This window comes from Mytilus californianus, unplaced genomic scaffold, assembly GCF_021869535.1.
Source record: "Mytilus californianus isolate M0D057914Y unplaced genomic scaffold, xbMytCali1.0.p SCAF_7, whole genome shotgun sequence".
Lineage (NCBI taxonomy): Eukaryota > Metazoa > Mollusca > Bivalvia > Mytilida > Mytilidae > Mytilus > Mytilus californianus.
In genome coordinates this window covers 42758296-42776897 of record NW_026262723.1, presented here as the reverse complement: position 1 = coordinate 42776897, position 18602 = coordinate 42758296, and the positions used below count along the sequence as shown (strand labels likewise).

General features: G+C 31.7%; 2 protein-coding genes across 10 annotated transcripts in view; both read right to left on the bottom strand.

Moving 5' to 3' along the window:
• Window positions 1-18602, bottom strand: part of LOC127709457 (uncharacterized) — a 378921-nt gene that overhangs the window by 117491 nt on the left and 242828 nt on the right. The gene's annotated exons all lie outside the window — the stretch shown is intronic.
• Window positions 330-18305, bottom strand: LOC127709473 (uncharacterized). Its single transcript, XM_052215063.1, has 10 exons — window positions 18124-18305; window positions 15696-15765; window positions 15325-15406; window positions 14313-14404; window positions 13076-13288; window positions 12027-12122; window positions 6083-6231; window positions 4502-4706; window positions 3581-3735; window positions 330-591 (listed from the first exon to the last, which is right to left on the bottom strand). Exons 1-10 carry the CDS (start codon window positions 18166-18168, stop codon window positions 343-345), a joined length of 1356 nt encoding a protein of 451 aa, XP_052071023.1. The 5' UTR covers window positions 18169-18305; the 3' UTR covers window positions 330-342.

The window sequence follows — 18602 nt, the reverse complement described above, 5'->3', positions numbered from 1 at the left end:
CTATTTCTTTATTAAACTTTGCGTCATTGGGGGTTCATACAATTCCCCCAGTTTTTGTTTAAAACCTTAATTTGTCTCCTCTTACTCGATTAACAAGATTTGAACATCGGTAAATAACTTTCGCCTCAATTTGGTCATTGCATACGGAAACCCTCTCAACGAATTTCAGTAAAGGAAGATAATTGTTCAACAGCAGTAAACTTCCTTTAGATTTGAAAATATATTGGATTTTCCCTTTTAAAAAAGTATATGTACCCGTGTTTTACAATACAAATGAGCAATTCAGTATATAAAAACATTTATTTTTTTGTGAAATTACAAGGGTTTTATGACTTTCAAACATCAGTACAAACATATCCTGTACTGGAAATACAATTTATCTTGCAAACCTTCCCAGTATTTGATATATATTCCTTTAGGAAACGGGGCTCCTTCTCTTCCAGAGATCAACATCAATCGAATGGACTTAGATTTAGAGATGTAATGTTTTGGTTTGAAGGCACTGACACCATACAAGGTTGGGGTCAATGAGATATCATCCTGATCCCACAAGTACAGCTTCGCATCTTTTCCTGTATCCAGATTCTTAAACTGTAAAAAGAAATATTTTGCTTATGTAGCATGAAATATTTTACAAGTAAACTACTATGGATTTTTTTGTAAGGAAAGTAAAACGGAAAAGCATCAGTTTATACAGAAGGTTTCATGGATATTGAGATAAAATAGACCCGTTCACCACTTACGCTTTTTTACTTCGTATTGCAGGTTTTGTTTTGTTTTTTTTTTTTTTATAGGTTTTTAAGGGGTTGTTGTGGTTTTTTGTTTGTTTTGTTTTTAGGGGATTTGTAGATTATCTAATTTTAGCAATATTTAACAGTCATCGAATGATCAATACCTCCAATGATTCATGAATACAGTGTTTCGTTAAATGGTTAAAACTGATCATTTCTTAAAATAAAAAAGGTGACGACAATCATCAAATAACCGTTACGGGAGTGTCTCACGCTAAATGTTAATTGTTCATTTATTGATTTATTAAACCGTATTGATTTTGAACTGCTTTTTAATCATTGATTCTTTTCTGTTTGAAAGAGCATTGGGTTTATATATTTGCTGAAGAAAAACTGTGGAACTAAATTCAGGCAAACTTTGACCAAAAGGTTCCTAATAATAATCTGAGCCAAAAATTAATTCAACACTTAGTCAGTTAAAGTAAAGGTCATCGAACATATTTCTATAAAAATCATGAATCGGTAATTTTCATGACACTTTGCTTGCAAATAAACGTTTAATTGGTATTTATCAATATTTGATAAAAGTTTCTCCTTCTACTAATATGGTAGACTACACCAAAATACAGTTTCTTTATCAATTAATGTTCTTAAAGGCTGTCTATAATAAGTATTTTATTCAACCAACGTTTGATAGAAATTTTTTTCTTCAGATTGATTGTTTTGGCCACTCTCCTATTTCTAGTCTCTTCAACCACGTTAAAAGGTGGACTGGTCGTCAACCATAAACCTTAAATTAGATAACATTAACCATGGCCGTGACGTCAGCCTATTCGTTTACCGAACTTGGTTTCCATTTTTAGAATCAACGCTTTCTAAATCTGTGGCTGAAATTGATCGACCAAATTGTATTCAATTGTTTGCTTTGTGTGCTTAATTTCGTAACGTTTAGTTTGGCTAATTTACTGATTTCTGTTCACTAATGGAATTTAAAAGAAATACCTTTTTTAACTTTTGTTAATTTACATTTACCTACACTAGGAATTGAACCGATTCCTTTTAAGTCGATTATGTATGATTGATATCAAACACATGGACGAAACCTCCCGGCAACCAATTGGTTGCAATTTTTACGATGTCTATTTTATATACACGTATATCAATATGAACATAAACTAATTTCAAAATATGACACACCAGTACAATGGACATAATTTGGTAGTCGCGAAGTTTAGATAAATGAGTTGTAATCAAATTTCGAAGAAAAGATTGTGTGTTTTAAGTTCAAATCCCTGTTTTCTCGTTGTTGCATTGTCCCTTTTCTTTTCTTTTTTCCAATAACATGAATAAGAACGGATTTTTCCGTTAATTTTTGGTTTTAATTATTGGATAGTTCATTTATTTCAACAACAAAATTTATCAATCGTGATGTGCCTAGAATTAGGTTTCGTGTTAGAATTCCGGTACCATACATATCATATATACTCAAATAGTTCAAATATGCCTAATTTGATAAATTCAGGATAATATTTCAGATTCATAACAATTCAATGCAAAAATCAGTATAGTATACGATTTTGTTTTTAATATTTTTCATGATTTGAATCCACTACCTGCATACCACTAAATATCAGTTTGTGGTATCTTTTTAACAAAACAACGTTTATCCATTATATCTTCTTTAAAATGTTTATAGATGTATTGTTTTCATGTTTTGAAGCAATCGTTCATTTACTTTAGTTTAACATAACTTTGAATTGATTTTTATACTTTGTTTTCTATTTGTAGTTTCTTTGTTTCAAGAGGATCTGGGTCGTTTAACCGATATTTTTATTAGATTTTGCATCATTTAAATTGTAATTGGTTCCTTAAAGTTTTTTTGGGAATTTTAGAATTAAATTATACACATGTCAGTTTAAGTAATGGAAGCTATTTGTGTATGTCAACATCATCATTTGTAAACTTTCAGTGAATCCCCTTAATTGTAGGCTCAGTAATGTCACCAGGGTTATAAGTCTTACACTGGACAATTGATGATAAGTGATCAAGAGATCACGATGGTCTATTTAACCAAATACGTTAATAAAAAGATGTTAAATATATTAAAGGGATGTCAAAACTCATTTTGGTATAAAATAAACAACTCATCAATGATACCAGGCTGATATTGTTGTACGCCAGACGCACTATTTGTCTTCAAAAGAATAACTAGTGACGCCCGAATAAAACAAGTAAAAAGGCCAAATAACAAATATCAACTTTTTTCACGATTTTCCAGCGCATTTCAGTTAATTCCGTATGTTATCATATTGAAGATGACATTTTTTTAAGTATTCTAGATTATGGTGTGTTCAAGTGGCACAATCAGCACACATTATTTCGAATTTGATTGCTTACTTTCATGCTGCATGTAAACTTTCCGATCTTACAGAGTTAATAACTTCAGGGCATTTTCATTTCGTTCCAGTGATTGGACTCGTATCTGACGTAAATTTTGCATCTGTTGATACTATTTATGTTTTTCTTTCATCCACGATTTGATTAAGTAACAGCAGCCGCCAAGTTAGCTTCATCAACAAGTGATGCGCGTTTATCGTCCAAGTTGAGTCAAAGCCGAGTTCAGATGAATATGCATATCTCAATAATTGAATGATTGTTTCCTATACAAAAATTCATTTCGACCCATTCTTGTGATATCTTAACGATCGACATTGTATAGGCATGCAAAGTATTATTAAGCTGACTTTAGTATAAAATTGAATAGAACAACCGCTGTCACGAGTAGGAAAAATATATGTTAATATGAACTTTAATATACCTGTAACATGAAACAACAATACACATTTTACCTCCATAGTAATGATATTTTTTGTACTGGCAGTAATTTTCCATTCAAAAACTTTCTCTTTCGGAAGATATCCAGCATCATAAAGTGGAGATTTTAAAAGTTGCACTGAACTTGTTGCTGTCAACATTTGAACATCATTAAATATTTCTGGAACATCTGAAAATATGTATTCATTGTAAGTGTTATGAAATTTAAAAAATGGTATTTTCATTTATGGTGCAGTCTGTAAATGTTTCTGTGGAAGTTGTTTTGACATCTAGTATATTTTATAAATGTCAAATGTTATGTTTTAGTAAAACCTAAAACAAAATGGTTTCATTGAAATCCGAATTTTGGTAAGGAATAGTTAGATATCACGGATGAATGAACGAATGGACATAACAATTCCCTTATACCATGATATTACTAAGCTGAAGAATTAGAGTGACTAAAAGAAATTATCAGAGAACTACATTTAGAGGTTTCCGTTTTTGTAAATAAGATGGTTGGTTTTCTTCAGACCATTTTAGATTTGTCTTTCCCTTAAACAAATTTTTACATTATATATATACATATATATATATATATATATATATATATATATATATATATAAATTCATCAATGATATATAACTGAGTTACGCTTAAAAAAGTTTCATTTTTGGGGCTGTGTTTCGTTGAGGATTCCTTGCACTGTTATAGTCTATTATTCTTTTAAAATCTCTTTTTAATCTGTGAATATTATAATTGAACAGTCTATGAATTTATTTATTGCGTATGGCTTCTTGGCTGTAGTGGTAAGATGCAGTAATGCATGTATTGAATTTTTCTCGCTGTGTTGAAAACCCATTGGTGGCTTTTGGCTGTTTTCTGCTCTTTTGTCGGGTTGATGTCTCTTTGACACATTCCCCGTGTTAAATATTTCACTGATGGCCTCACAAACCTGTTGTCCAGGAAATTCTGAACCCTCCAGCTTTAATCACTGTGCTGTCTGTCACCAGGCGGATGTTGAACACATTGTCTGAGGAATAATATAGTGGCTGATTATTTACAGTGCCTGTCAACTCGGCCAAAAAAATCTCTCCTTCTCTTCCACCAGTCCTCAACTCCAAAACATCAGCGTTTTTCTCAGTATTAAACGATTTTATCTGCGATTTTTTTTTACAAATAATAGTATATAGTATTACTAGTAAGTCATCCTCTTAACAAAAGCTAATTTTTTTTTTCGAGACATTGCTTTCTTCATAGGTAATGGGATGTTTTTCTGCGATGTATAGATAAAATTTAAAACGTAAGTCTTGGTTTTTGGTAGGTGGTGGAACAAAACTCAAACAATAGTAAATCACATGTATATTAAACTCAAGAGAGTTAACAAAATCATAGGTAAACAATCTCTTCAAAAAATGTTTAAATTCAAATAAAGACAATATGGTTATGTGACCAACTTGCATGTTCCAAACAAATAATTTACTCAGCTTAGGTAAGAAGAAAATTACATAGACGTTCACAAAGGAGTTGGTTTACTTACTCATAATTTTGGCCCTAACAACCTGATTTTTTTTAACTGCGATGAAGTTGTGAAAATTATATGAAAATATCTGTTAAAATGTCCAATTGTTACATTTATAAAAGAAAAGTGATGTATTTATGACGTCATAAATGTAAAGATATTTGTGAACGCCTGATTTTTGGCATAACTTGGTGAAATTTATGTCAGTTTTCTGAAAAATTAACAGTGGCGCCACCCCTCGCCCACAAATATTTTGCTGAAATATTTTTAATATACCATATTCTTTACTTTTCAACCAAACTTTCAATGAGCGAGGGGTGGCGCCACATATGAAATCATGAAATAAGGTAGAAAAAGATGATGAATTTCTAGAAAAATTGACTAAAATGAAATCTATACCTTTTTCACGCTAATATATTTATAATATATGAAGTAGATATACATTTTTTTTTGTTATTATGCTTTAAAAAATAATACATTTAGCAATACATACACATTAAATCAACTCGAACAATTGAAGTTTTAAAAATGGACCTTTACAGGGCCGTTTATTGGGCTACTGGCTCTACTCCTTTAAAACTTCGTAAAAGTCACATTTATCTTTCAGATTCAAACCTTGAACTGTATTCTACCCAGTTTGCAACTCATTAAAAAAGAGTTTCTCAAAAAGTTTTCTCTCTATCAGGATAATAAAAGAAACGCATCACATGGTATTGCTCACTTATATAAACCTTGAAACCAAATTTCAGAAATCCTTGTAATGTAGTACCTGAGAAAATGCGACGTAAAATATTCATGGGACGGATGGACGGATGGACGAACAGACAGAGGAAAACAGTATACCCCCACTTTTTTAAAGCGGGGGTATAAAAAGAGTTGACCGTTGATACTGAATATACATATATATGTGTATGGTTAGCTGGTTATTTTAAAAAATGTATTTCAAAACTAGGTCCTTGTGTCAGAAAAAATAAAGAAATCATCTGAAATAAAAATTTTACTTTACTTTCTTACCTGCACTTTTATTATTGATCCAACGTTTGTAAAAATAGACCAAAAACATGATCTAGAATTCTGGTAGTTGTTAGTGCTGACAATTTCACCTGAAGGTTTTGTATCTCCCGGTCCATGTTCTGCATCAATCATATAATGACATCTACTGACTGTAAATCCCAAGAACACATAGTGATATCATGAACATATAACAGCTAGCCAACTAACGAAATACGCATTTTTGCTTTACTTTAAAACTGAGAATATACCAAAAGAACATTTGACAATCATGTTTAATATAACTTCCCCTAACAGTTTTTTAAGATTAAAAATAACTAGTCTTAAGGACAAAGTTCCTAATATAATTTCATATGTAAATCCATAGATCATAGCAGAAAGCTATACGAATATAAACATGTTACAGTTCAATTTAGTTAAATATATTTTGACTGTTGTACAAATGTCTTTTTTTCGCAATGGACATTTGACTTAAAGTGCAAGCAATATTTTTATAAAGGCGTTGATTTATTTGTCAGTATTTTCTCTAAAAATGTGTTAAAAATTATTAGAAACAATACATATATTTTCTAATTAATCTTAGATTCTTGGTCTACAATGTATTTTAAACGGAACTAAAAAGGACATATTTGATTATAAAAATGGCGTAAAAATTTATCATACATACATAAAGTATCTAACAAAAAGAAAATGATATAAAAATTGTGCATTATAAAACAAAGATGGAGGTACAAAAGTAAACGTTCTGCTGTTGTCTGTTCTATGGTCGGGTTGTTGTCTCTTTGACACATTCCCCATTTCCATTCTCAATTTTATGTTATCTGTTTCTGAATAATTGTGACTTTTACTGGTAAATGTATAGGATGGTATTATCTGGTCGCACATTAGAGTAGAAATGCAACTACGTCATGAACATCTAAAAATGGCTTATTATTTAGATTAAATTGCTATCATACGTAAACAATTGTTTTGGCCGATGAACCAATGCTCAACCCAATACTAGTAACTAAGATAAGTTATCCACTATAATAAATGTGGAACAAGATATGTGTTTGGGAATAAAGCCTTATCTTAAATCGAAAATTAAACGACAAAGAGTGGGTCTGTTTTTACAGTTATAGGTCAAAAAGCAAATATGCATGTCAAAATTCAAAAGTATAAATACTGATATCTGAAGGACTTGAGTTTGATAACATCTACAGGATGTCATTTTATGGATTAATAACGCTTTTCGAATTGCAATCAGAGAACCAAAAAGGTGACCTTTTTGTAAGTTCTTCTCTTTTCTGAAGATTTTAATTCGAATGTTTTCATAAAAAACCTATACGGTTATGTTTTTTTTTTTTAAAGATCCTAAAAACAATGTTATAGACTAGACTATATATATATGTGTGTCTTCAAATATATAAATAAAAGATGTGACTTATTCGTCAACGAGTTAGGGGAAGGGTGGGAGAGGGGTTTTAAGATAAATAGACTCACATTATTTTAACGGCGTGCATTGTCTTGACCATGAATAGGATTATTTAACACAAAACAGAAAAAAGAAAATACAAATGTGAATGCTCCAGATGTGGTTTTTATGAGTAAACAATGACATGTAGAACTAACAGCTCGTTTAGTAATTAAAAACAACATATTATTAAGTAATGATAGATCTTAATTTAGATATCGTTCCAAGAAAACAAAAAGAAGAATAAACTTTAAAAGTTATTTCTATCTTTGTCTGCTGCCTGGATTATTTGCGTAATGATGCAAACAAAACATGTTTGAGCACCTGAAAATTATTTCTGCAGGAAAATTTATGACCAACCAGATAACACTGCAGATTTTGTTAAATAAATTATAAAGGTCAATTATTTATATAGCTGGCAAATAATTGACAAATGGAAAAGTAAAAATTTTCATTTTTTCAGATGACAACACAAATATTTTGCAGTCTGCTGCAGGAAATTTTGGAAGATTTCAGTTTTGACTGATTGTTGTTATCAACTATATTAATTATTTTTCACATCGTTTAATCAATTCAATACATGTTACGCTATAAAAAAATAAAACCCTAAAAAACAATTGAACATAGGTTCTAATTATCGAAGAACACAAACTACGATTTAGTTTCTCGCTATTTCATAACATTAAACTGGCAGAATAGTTGGTTTAGGGGTGCTTAATATCAACATAACAGCATACCAAGAAGTACAGGTTTTCTATTTTTAAGTGAACAGTGCTTTTAAGTATTGTGTTTAAAATATTGATTACAAATTAAACGTTAGCGAACAAAAAGGTTCGGTCCAATTCCAACGTCAAATTAATTATTTTGAATTGAAACGAAGATTACACTTATTATAAAACTATCTGGTAATTACAATTTTGTTATTAAAGACAAATACACTTTCATTTTTATAAACTTCGTATACAGTGTCGTAAGATAGTTTCATTAATACTTTTTATAAAGCATATTTTAATTGATTTTGGCGAAATCATCAAGAACTTTGTACAAGCTGTCTCGCTCCTTTTGGGGTTAATGCGATTCCCTCAAATTCTGCTTGTTTAATTGGTTTGACTTTTCCTAGTCGATTTACGCGATTTGCACATCAGTAATCTACTGCCGCCTTAATTTGTTTAGTTCATAATATCAAATATTTGTTACACGCGACAGCAGTAGTTTTGAAATGTTTTATTTCTTTACTTATCATCGGTACTTGTACATCCCGCCATTGTGGTGGTGTGCTGTGGTCATTATTTTGTATTCTTGTATTTCATTTTCGCGTATTTGCTTTGTCTATATGCCATTTTGTTTTTCTTTGTTGACATATTTGTTTGTTTTTATGGTGACTGAGATTATAACACACTGTTGACTGCTGTACCCTTATTTTTGACAGTTTGTTTGTTTTGTTCACACATTGAATTTTATGCGACTATCATACAAGTGAGAGGTCTAGCTAGCTATAAAATCAGGTTTAATCCACCATTTTCTACATAAGGAAATGTCCAACCAAGTCAGGAATATATAGATGTACACATGAGACCAAGTAAAAAAAGTAAATATCCAAATAAAGATCTTAAATTTCAGCAAATTCATCCTGTTCTCTTATTAAGTCTGATCTTAAGTTCACAAGGGCTGAACATACGCATGATACAAGAAGAATGTCATCAACGTTTTTCAAGGATGATACTGGAACAGTACTGCTTAAAATTGTGAAAACTTTAAGTCTACGAATTGCACGCTCCACATGAATTCTTACTCTTGCTATACGCCTGGTTGAAGTTAAATCTTCGTTACTTAGCTAAGGTTTGCACTTTGTAGATGCTGGCATGTTCAGTTTAACTCTCAGTGGAAAAAATAAATCCTGGCAAAGATACTGTAAAAAACCACTTTTTTCTACTATAAATTTATCACTTGCCCTTCCCCCAAAAGCCCGAGAAATAAACTTTGAATGTCCACGAGGTGCAATGCCAACAATATATTTTGCAGTATTATGCGACTTGTAGTTACTATAAGTCTCTGACCTACTTTTAAGATTTGTTGGTCTCTGTATAAAGGTTTCAGCACAATCAATTATGACAGTTGTACGAGGATAATTTTCCCGAAAATATTCGGGAATACAAGCTCGAATTGTTTCTCTTGGAAGTCAAACAACCAACCCTTTAAGTTTTTCAGCAAGAACTGGCATCCAAAAATTAAATTATTTACATGCCAAACTTTTTGAAATATCAAAGCGACGTCCCAAATCATCAATTATCAAATACCTCGGGATACGTTTCATTGTCATTATTTGCAGAAATGTCTAGAGCTTCAACACAAGTAGAGTCAGATACATTATCGTCATCAGATTCATTCTCATAACTTAATTTTAGCTTTTTCACAGCTCTTTTACGACGTGCCAACTTGCGTCTGCCGGGTGTAACTTTACTGTCATAACCAAGTTTTAATTTGGGAAACGGATTTCTTTTAGTCGGCGCACCATCAGGAAAATGTTCGGAACATACATAAACTTGTTTTGGCAAAGTTTTTCTTTTAATAGCTTTGATTCACTCAAGTTTTGTTAGTGCGTCCGAATCATCAAATGAAACTTGTATGAGATCAAACAAAGACAGTCATTGTGCAACTCGTTGTGTAATTCACACATTGATTTTGTTTCCACATCTGAAGTTTTCTACGATTATTTGTACAACTATTACCTGCACAAGAATTGCCTCCGCCTTTTTTTATAACTTTCGGCACTATCCATAGTAAAATAAATCAGAAAATGAAAATAATTTACAAATGTAAACAAAAAATCGATAATGTTTTAATCAATGCACGTGCGTTATTTTTCACGATTGTAATGGCTGATCGGTCACGTCAGAGGTTATTGGAAGCGCCTATGTTTTCCGTCTATAGCATGATTGTAATGTGTTCATGTCCAACCGACAGGTTTCGTCTGACCTAAACAGTTTATCAGACACTTTAAGCGATATGTCAACTATATTCGGTGAATAGAATGATTGTAAGATGTATATGTCCGGCTGACAGGCTTCACTTGACAATGACCTCATTTTCGTGGTTCCTTGGTCAATGTTACGTTTCTGCGGTGTGATCTGTTTCTAATATACTTTAAGCAAACGGCCACGAAATTTTGTGTATGTGATGATTGTAAGGTGAGCATGTCTGTCTGTAAGGTTTCGTCTGACTTCATGTCTGTTTATCAGATACTATAAGCAATAGGTGAACTATATCTGGTGTATGGAACGATTGCAGGGACAGTGATTTTGCCAGCACTTTTTACGACACCAAACTGATCAACGGTCACAACAGGTGTCATGTTTTGTTGTTACAGGTAATCGGATTATTCGATGGGTCATAATGATCCTCAACAATAAGGAAACGACCATTTGATTCTGAGGTGGGGGCCTGGCAGATTTTTATAATAAATATTTTGGTGCCCATTTAGGTGAAAATAAATAATCTTGCCTTATCACACATAAAAATAATTTTTTTGGCCCCAAATATTCAAAATTTTCAAAATCTTTCAAAAAGGTTTCCAATAGTCACGGATATTCAAGAAAAAGTTCGTCGGACGAATAAAATTTATAAGTTTTTTTTTTTACAGACGTATTGTCAGTGGTTGTTTTGTTGCATACTGTAGTCCACCTCTTTTTGTTTATGAAATCTTCCAAAACAATTTGACTTGTTACGCGCGCCAGAAATTTAAGCATTTGAATAATAATACCCCTCTTTTCTTGAACCCTGGATCAACCCTTGATTTTAATGCTATTACATTTCCATTTTAATACAATATATTTTAGACTTTTCGACTGCTCTATTTGTTTGAAGTTGTATGTGTACATGTATCCTATTAAAAGGTGACAGAAGTTAAATTACTTTATGGGTGAAAAGTTGATATTGATGAGGGGGGGGGGGACTGAGGAGGGGCAGTTTTTGTGTCAATTTTGTAGTTGAGCAGAAAAAGGATACTCTGGACCTGGTCTGAGAAAAAAAGTAATCTGGCCGCCTTTATGTTGGAAAGAAATATTATGATCTCATCAAGTTTGCCAGCCCTGTCCTTAAGAATGAAATGGTCGTCCCCTAACAACTTTGTAAATAGAATTGGTCTGTTGGCATTTAGAATTTAATACATTGATCAATATCAAACGATCACAATTTACCGGCCACTAATGCACGTACAGAATTATTTATAAATATTACTCAGAATTATTTTCATAAATACAGAAATCAGTTTACACATATACAGAACTATTTTCGTATTCCTGGATACAGATATAGATTAACGTATATACATGTATGAAATGATATTAATGTCTATATATAAGACATTAAATTCTTGTATATACATAAACCATTATCAATATTTGTTTACATCGATACCGCGACATAAACTATTCCGATAAAAAAATGATTACAAAAAGATTATTAAAATTTATGGAAGAACCGATAAATACAAACCACAATTAGCTTCATCTGACATATCCTGGCAGTCATTATGGCCATCACAGACAAATCTTAACTGGATTACTTCTCCACTTCTACAGCGGAAATAACCTACAGATTGAAATAATTTCAGGGTCAAAATCAATGACTCAAAAATAATAGAAAAGTGACTCGCATGAAAGAGTCGACACAATCAAAATATTTTGCTTGATGAATAAAAGAACCACCGTCGTGCATGTTAATGAAATTATCTGTTTAATTATGTTATTTGAAATAAAAATATAGATACATAGTGTCTTATAATCATAATTAATCGAGATAACTGCTTTACAATAGAAAAACAAAGGATATTGGGTATCCATCCATGAAACAAAATCAGTACATAATATACATGCACAGCAAAAAACAAGCTTGTTTTACTGAAATCTTAAAAACGTCAATCTTTGCTCTATACTGATGAATACATTTGGAAAAATCATGAACATTAACAATTTAAAGCTCTTTCCAGTCACCAATGTTCTAAGTGTTCACATTGCCCTTAGAGTTTGTATTTACATAAACAACACGACGGGAACCACAAGTGGAGCAGGATCTGATTACCCTTCCGGAGCACCTGAGATTACTTCCGGTTTTTGGTGGGGATTGTGTTTCTGTCTTTAGTTTTCGATGTTGTGTTTTGTATACTATTGTTTGTCTTTTCGTCGTTTTTCGTTTTTTGCCAAGGTATTATCAGTTTGTTTTCAACTTGCATTTGAATATACCTTTTGTTTCTTTCGCCACTCTTTTAGCATATTACAATTTCGAAAAATATATATGTATTCCACAACTAGTTTGTCGAGCACGTCGGTTTGATCCATGTCAAGATAAAAATATTTTCTGCGTAAGTATAAGTGTTGTGTCTTTTTATGTTAACAGTTAAAGAAAAATGTTTTTTTTTACAAATTAGATTATCTAGTTTTAAACAATATAATCCATAGTACATCGGTGTATATACTAAAGACAGACACGTCATGATTCGTTTAATAATCAAAACAAATAACAATTACATTATGGAAAAAACAAACCTTTCAAAACTGCTTCCGCTTTACAAACAAATGGTAATTTTCTCAAACAGTTTTCGAATGTTCCATATCCATCTTTTTTTATGTTAACACAATCTCCGTACCCTGTGTCCGGCTGATCATCTTCCCATACAAATTCCTCTAACGGTAAAGTTTTATTTACGTTACTCCATAATACCTCATTAGCCGTCAACCAGCTTTCCCTTCGACTTAGACCTACATGTAGAGAGTTTTTTTTACATTATGTACACAAATAGAGAATATATACTACATCAATACTCAATTTGAGAAAGGACACATTTTGATTTTTTTTTTTATTCATTCTATCGTACATTTTTGGCTGTACTTCTGTTGAATTTCTCCAATTTCAGGGATTAAAAACGCTTTTTATACAGATTTAAATAATGTAGAAAGTCCGAATTTTGTATCCCAACTCTTTTTATCGGCAGAAATTTGAGACAACCATCATCATACCTAGAGCAATGATGTTGTCACAACAAGATCACTAATCATACGTCAATAGGTTAACTGTTAATGACTGTGCAATCATTAAAAATGTGACAGTGCATATAATGTTTATTCACTTTCAAACTGGATGAGAATCCTTTTCAAATATCTTATTATCCATTATCTTCTTTTGTTAATCCTTAATAAAAAAAAAATCCTCAAAGATACCTGACGCGCGTTGCGTTTACAAACGACTCATCAGTGACGGTCGAATAAACAAATTAGAATCCAAATAAAGTACAAAGTTGAAGAATATTGGGTACCTCAAATTACGAAAGGTTTTACCAAATACATCTAAGATAATCTTTTCCTGCAGTTAATTTATGAATATGATAAAATCAATGCTATTCTATATTAATTGATCATTGTATTTTTGTTTGATGATCATCGATAAACATGTCAATCTAATAAAATTATATTTTGAAAGTCCGGGTCCCCTTCATGAATGTGCATCTGCACACTTGTTTGAACGTTAACACCTTTGTTTTCGTCGATCTTTAATTGGAACAAAATAAATAGGATGACAAACTGTTATCATAAGAAATATTTTATAGCTGTCTATGCGGTATGGGTTTTGCTAATTGCTGAAGGCCGTACGGTGACCTATAGTTGTTAACTTCTATGTCATTTGGTCGCTGGTGGAGTGTTGTCTCATTGGCAAGTAAATCACATCTTCTTATTTTTCTATATACAACCACGTTAATTGGATTTTTTTCTTCTATAACTGACTAACCTGACCAATAATATTCCCATGTTGACTTTGTTAAATGGTCAACTGCTTTTAATTCATCCACATCTAGCACCCAAAACAGATACTGGCCTTGTCTGTAAAAACAATGAATATAGTTTACCGGCGTAATCTTTATTGAATTACTCAGCATTCTTTTATGTATATAAGGATCATGTTGGTTTTTGTTTATATGAAATGACCAGCGAAAATATTTTAAGTGTTTTCGTGCGTGAGTTGAAAGAAAAATTGTTTCTATGCAAGCATTTTTTGCGAGAACTAATGATAATTGTTATTGTTTCTATCCATGCGTTATTGTGAGTGATCACTGTGTGTGTGTTTGTGCGTTTTTGTGAATAATGATACTTTATGTAGGAGCCATTCAAAAATATTACGACTATTTAATTTCTGTTTATTTGATTTTCAGCAAACAGTACAAGCATCTAATTACTATCCAAGTTTTAAATATATATAGTTAATTTTTATTTTTGTTTCTGTTGAAGTAAAATTATCTGACTAAATTTCAATTTTTCGCTAGATATGTACGGTGTTCTTAAGTTCAAAACAAGTATTTTCAAGTGTCTGTCATATTTGTTTATTATAAATTAGTTTGATATAAATTAGACCTTAGTTTTCTCAATTGAACTGTTTCATATTTTTATGTCGGGCCTTTTTTAACCGACTGTATTGTATGGATTTTTCTCATCGTTGAAGGTCGTATGGTTGCCTATAATTGCTTACATCCACTTCATTTGAACTTGGGTGGATAGTTGTCTCATTGGCAATCATACCACATCTCCTTATTTTTATATTGTAAAATTAACAGAACTTTTAGTTCATTACCAGAAATCAAATTACTTGAATTAAATTTGACAGAACTACAAACTCTGAAACTTGTCTTAGAACGCAAAATAGCATCATATAGGAAGAGGGCCATTATAATTGCAAATAGACACTCAAGACTAGATATATTCTGAATATTAAAGAAATGCTGTTTGTGTTTTGGATGGCAACTTACCGTTTGCACGTTCTGTCGGCATCACTCCATATCATTGGTACGTCCACAACAGAAAAGCAGTATCCTCCATTAAAATATTGATCTGGATAATAGGAAAAAAAGAGATTGTGGACTATCTAATCTTGAAAAGTACAGTCTAGCACGAATAATTAACATACTATTTTGCTTAAACGATCAAAATGTGCACTTGATAGAAATAAAAATACAGTATGAAAACACCATTCTAGACCACGGTCTGATCTGATCAGCCCTGATAATCTGAATTTCTAGTTGTGACATATAGAAATAGAATGTCATTTAGTTTAAAATGTGGCCTTCTTATTTTATATCCGTCTAATTATTGTAGTCGTTCAAGCTTAGTATAGTTGTACCTGCGGGGCAGCTGAATTCGATGTTCCCAAGACTCCCTTCGTTCTCTTTGGAACTAGCCTGCGGGGAAATCTGAAAAAAATAGAAATATAAAAATAAAGAGATGTGGTATGATTGCCAATGAGACAACCAACTATCCACCAGAGTTCAAATGTAATGGATGTAATCAATTATAGGCCATCCATCATACGGCCTTTATTCATGATGAGAAAACCGATATAAAACGTAAATACTAACGACATAATTTGTAACAAAATAATATAGGAAAAAACAAATATGACAGACATGAACCAACGACAATGATTAGGTTTTTTTTTTTAATATAAACAGTTCACGATGGGATAACGCATTCTTATGTGATAATATAAGGAGAGTGTCTGATTTTTCAGATTTATAAATCTGTTATTTGCATAACTTCAACGATTGTTTATGCTAATTTGCTGTGTGTCACATTTGTGGACAGATAAATTCGTTTTTGCCTCACCTGCAGCTAGAATTCGAAACATAGGGATAACAATCCGGCGACGGCAGCGGCGGCGTAAACTATTTATATAAAACTTTAGATTTCAGAGGGTTAAAAAACTTGGATGCTTCTTTCGTTGTATATACAGTTGCCTTATGTTACGAAATTTCCATCTGTCATATGTCTATTGTCCTTGAATTCATTCTCATTGTTCAGCGAGTGCTTAAAAAAACGTAGTTGTTTTGTCACGTGCATTTCTTACTTATTATGAATTATAGGATAACTGGTCAATGTTTAATTTTGTGTTTCTGTCTGTTTGTCAAATACTATAAGCAGTAGGTCAACTACATTTGGTTTATCCGAACTTGACCTCATTGTCATGGAGCATTGCCAATGTTATGTTTATGTGATACTTGTACCTTTTAAATATTTATCTTAAAATCTTTCAACATGAAATTAATCATGGTCGGTATAGCAGGCGAGACTTTAGCGTGTGCATCCTTGCTTTTTTTCTCAACCCGGAAAAAGCAAATGGTAATGACGGAGGCTTTCATAGTATTTAATGACGACCTTTTTTTCAATTCAATAAAATAGACTATCTAGATTATCGCAGTACGACTTAAGACAGCTTTCATTTTTTCTTGGAGTGCCCGTTTCATGCACCATTTAAAATTCATCTGTAAGATTAATCAATTTTTGTTTACTCGTTACTTCCTAAGGAAATAAGTTTAGTACAATGTATGTTGTTGAATAAGCGTGTTGATGTAGGACTGGCTTTTTTTTAAGTTTTCACAAAATGAATAAGAACATGCTTCTCGAAAACCACATTTTTACTGGAGGATAACCTATAATATTTTGTCTTTCAGAGACACGTAGTTCATGTTGTTTATAATTTTATTCAATTCAAAATAATAGAAACATGTACAATTTATTGTGTATCAAAAAGGTTTTCAGTACAAATGTTTATAAGGCTGAATAACAGTTTGAGTCCACGCTGCTGTTCAACCTCTTATGTGTATTATATTTGACTTGTTGATATTCCTATTCCAGTCGATTTTGACAACTTTCGGATTTTGACCCTGTAAGTGTAATCAATTCAGGTGAAGTTGGAGATACATTTTGTTCGCATAGCAACATTCCTTAAATATTTTATATACAGAACTAAAATGTATTACAGATGGACAACATAAATTAATCTTAGGTACACCTTACTGTCGTTAATGCATTTAAATTTTGTTTACGAAATTTTGCATATTGTTATTGTAACACAGAAATATAACACGGTGTGAAAGAAGAAAACATTTTGCAATGTACATGACTTTTCTGTACTGCTCAAATTTACAACCGAATATAGATAATAAAATTATATGAATATATATATTTTGTTCTCCAACCAATTATCAAGTTTGGAAATTTTGTCATGAGAAACAAATTCTTAGTAAGACACCATATGCAAATACTATTTGTACGCCTATATAACACCCGTGCGAGACCTCATGGGTAGTCAAGGTCGTTAAACACCCCTTAGTAGTAATATAACATCCTCGTTTGCTTCAAACCAGGAAAATGGTTTTCCTTTGTCGCAACAGATATCAACTTTAATTGGGTCATTAGTTATGATCAGTCCATTACTTTTGTCATAAATCGGTACCTTGATTACATTTGAAATGGAAGTGATATGAATCTCGAATTGCCTTTAAAAATGTAGGAGCAAAGATGCAGTCTCTATTATCTTTATTAGATAGTTGTTTAATATGATAAGATTGAACTGAAAAATGAACTTCATTCGCTTTCTATCAAGTATTATGTAGAATAGAATTCATAATAATACCATGCCTTACATACCACTTCTGTTGAGCATCTCGGTTAATAGTTTCGGGGTTCTTGCAAGATGGTGTTAGTATAACGTAAGCACTTGGTAAACAGAAAACGAAAGTACACTTAAAAAGTAAATATACAAATCTTACCTGAAGGCCAATAAATCCACAAAATAATGAAATGTTTAATTTCATTTTGGAATATGAAGATAACTAGTGCATTAAATCTTGAATTCCCTAATTAATTCATTTCATGAATGTGAAACTGTTGTTTAAATGAGACAGAAAAAATAGGTACGATCTGAAAAGAGAATGTCGTTTTCTGAAATCAGATATTGGGCTCGTTATGGTCTTATACACCAATGCATTTGTAGCGAAGTCTCAGTGAATAACTGAACCATTAAAAAGACCATTTGAATTTAAATCTTATCATGGGAGTATAATGTCAATATAATACTTCCATTATTGTACCTAATACATGTAAATCATAATGATTTAGAAATATGTATAAGTTACTCAAATGAGCGTAATCGGCTCTTACAACAGTCGATGATGTTTCCAAAATATTGCGACAGGGAAAGCGTAGGCTTATTTTTATGAAATTGACTTTCATTGGCGATACGATTTTT

What these genes read in the sequence shown, in the direction of transcription:
- LOC127709473 (XM_052215063.1), bottom strand. Translation starts at nt 18,168, where the DNA reads ATGAAATTAAACATTTCATTATTTTGTGGATTTATTGGCCTTCAG. An exon ending in GCCGACAGAACGTGCAAACG is followed by an intron (nt 14,405 to 15,324) that starts GTAAGTTGCCAT and finishes TTGTTTTTACAG; the next exon opens with ACAAGGCCAGTATCTGTTTT. An exon ending in ATGGGAATATTATTGGTCAG is followed by an intron (nt 13,289 to 14,312) that starts GTTAGTCAGTTA and finishes CTCTACATGTAG; the next exon opens with GTCTAAGTCGAAGGGAAAGC.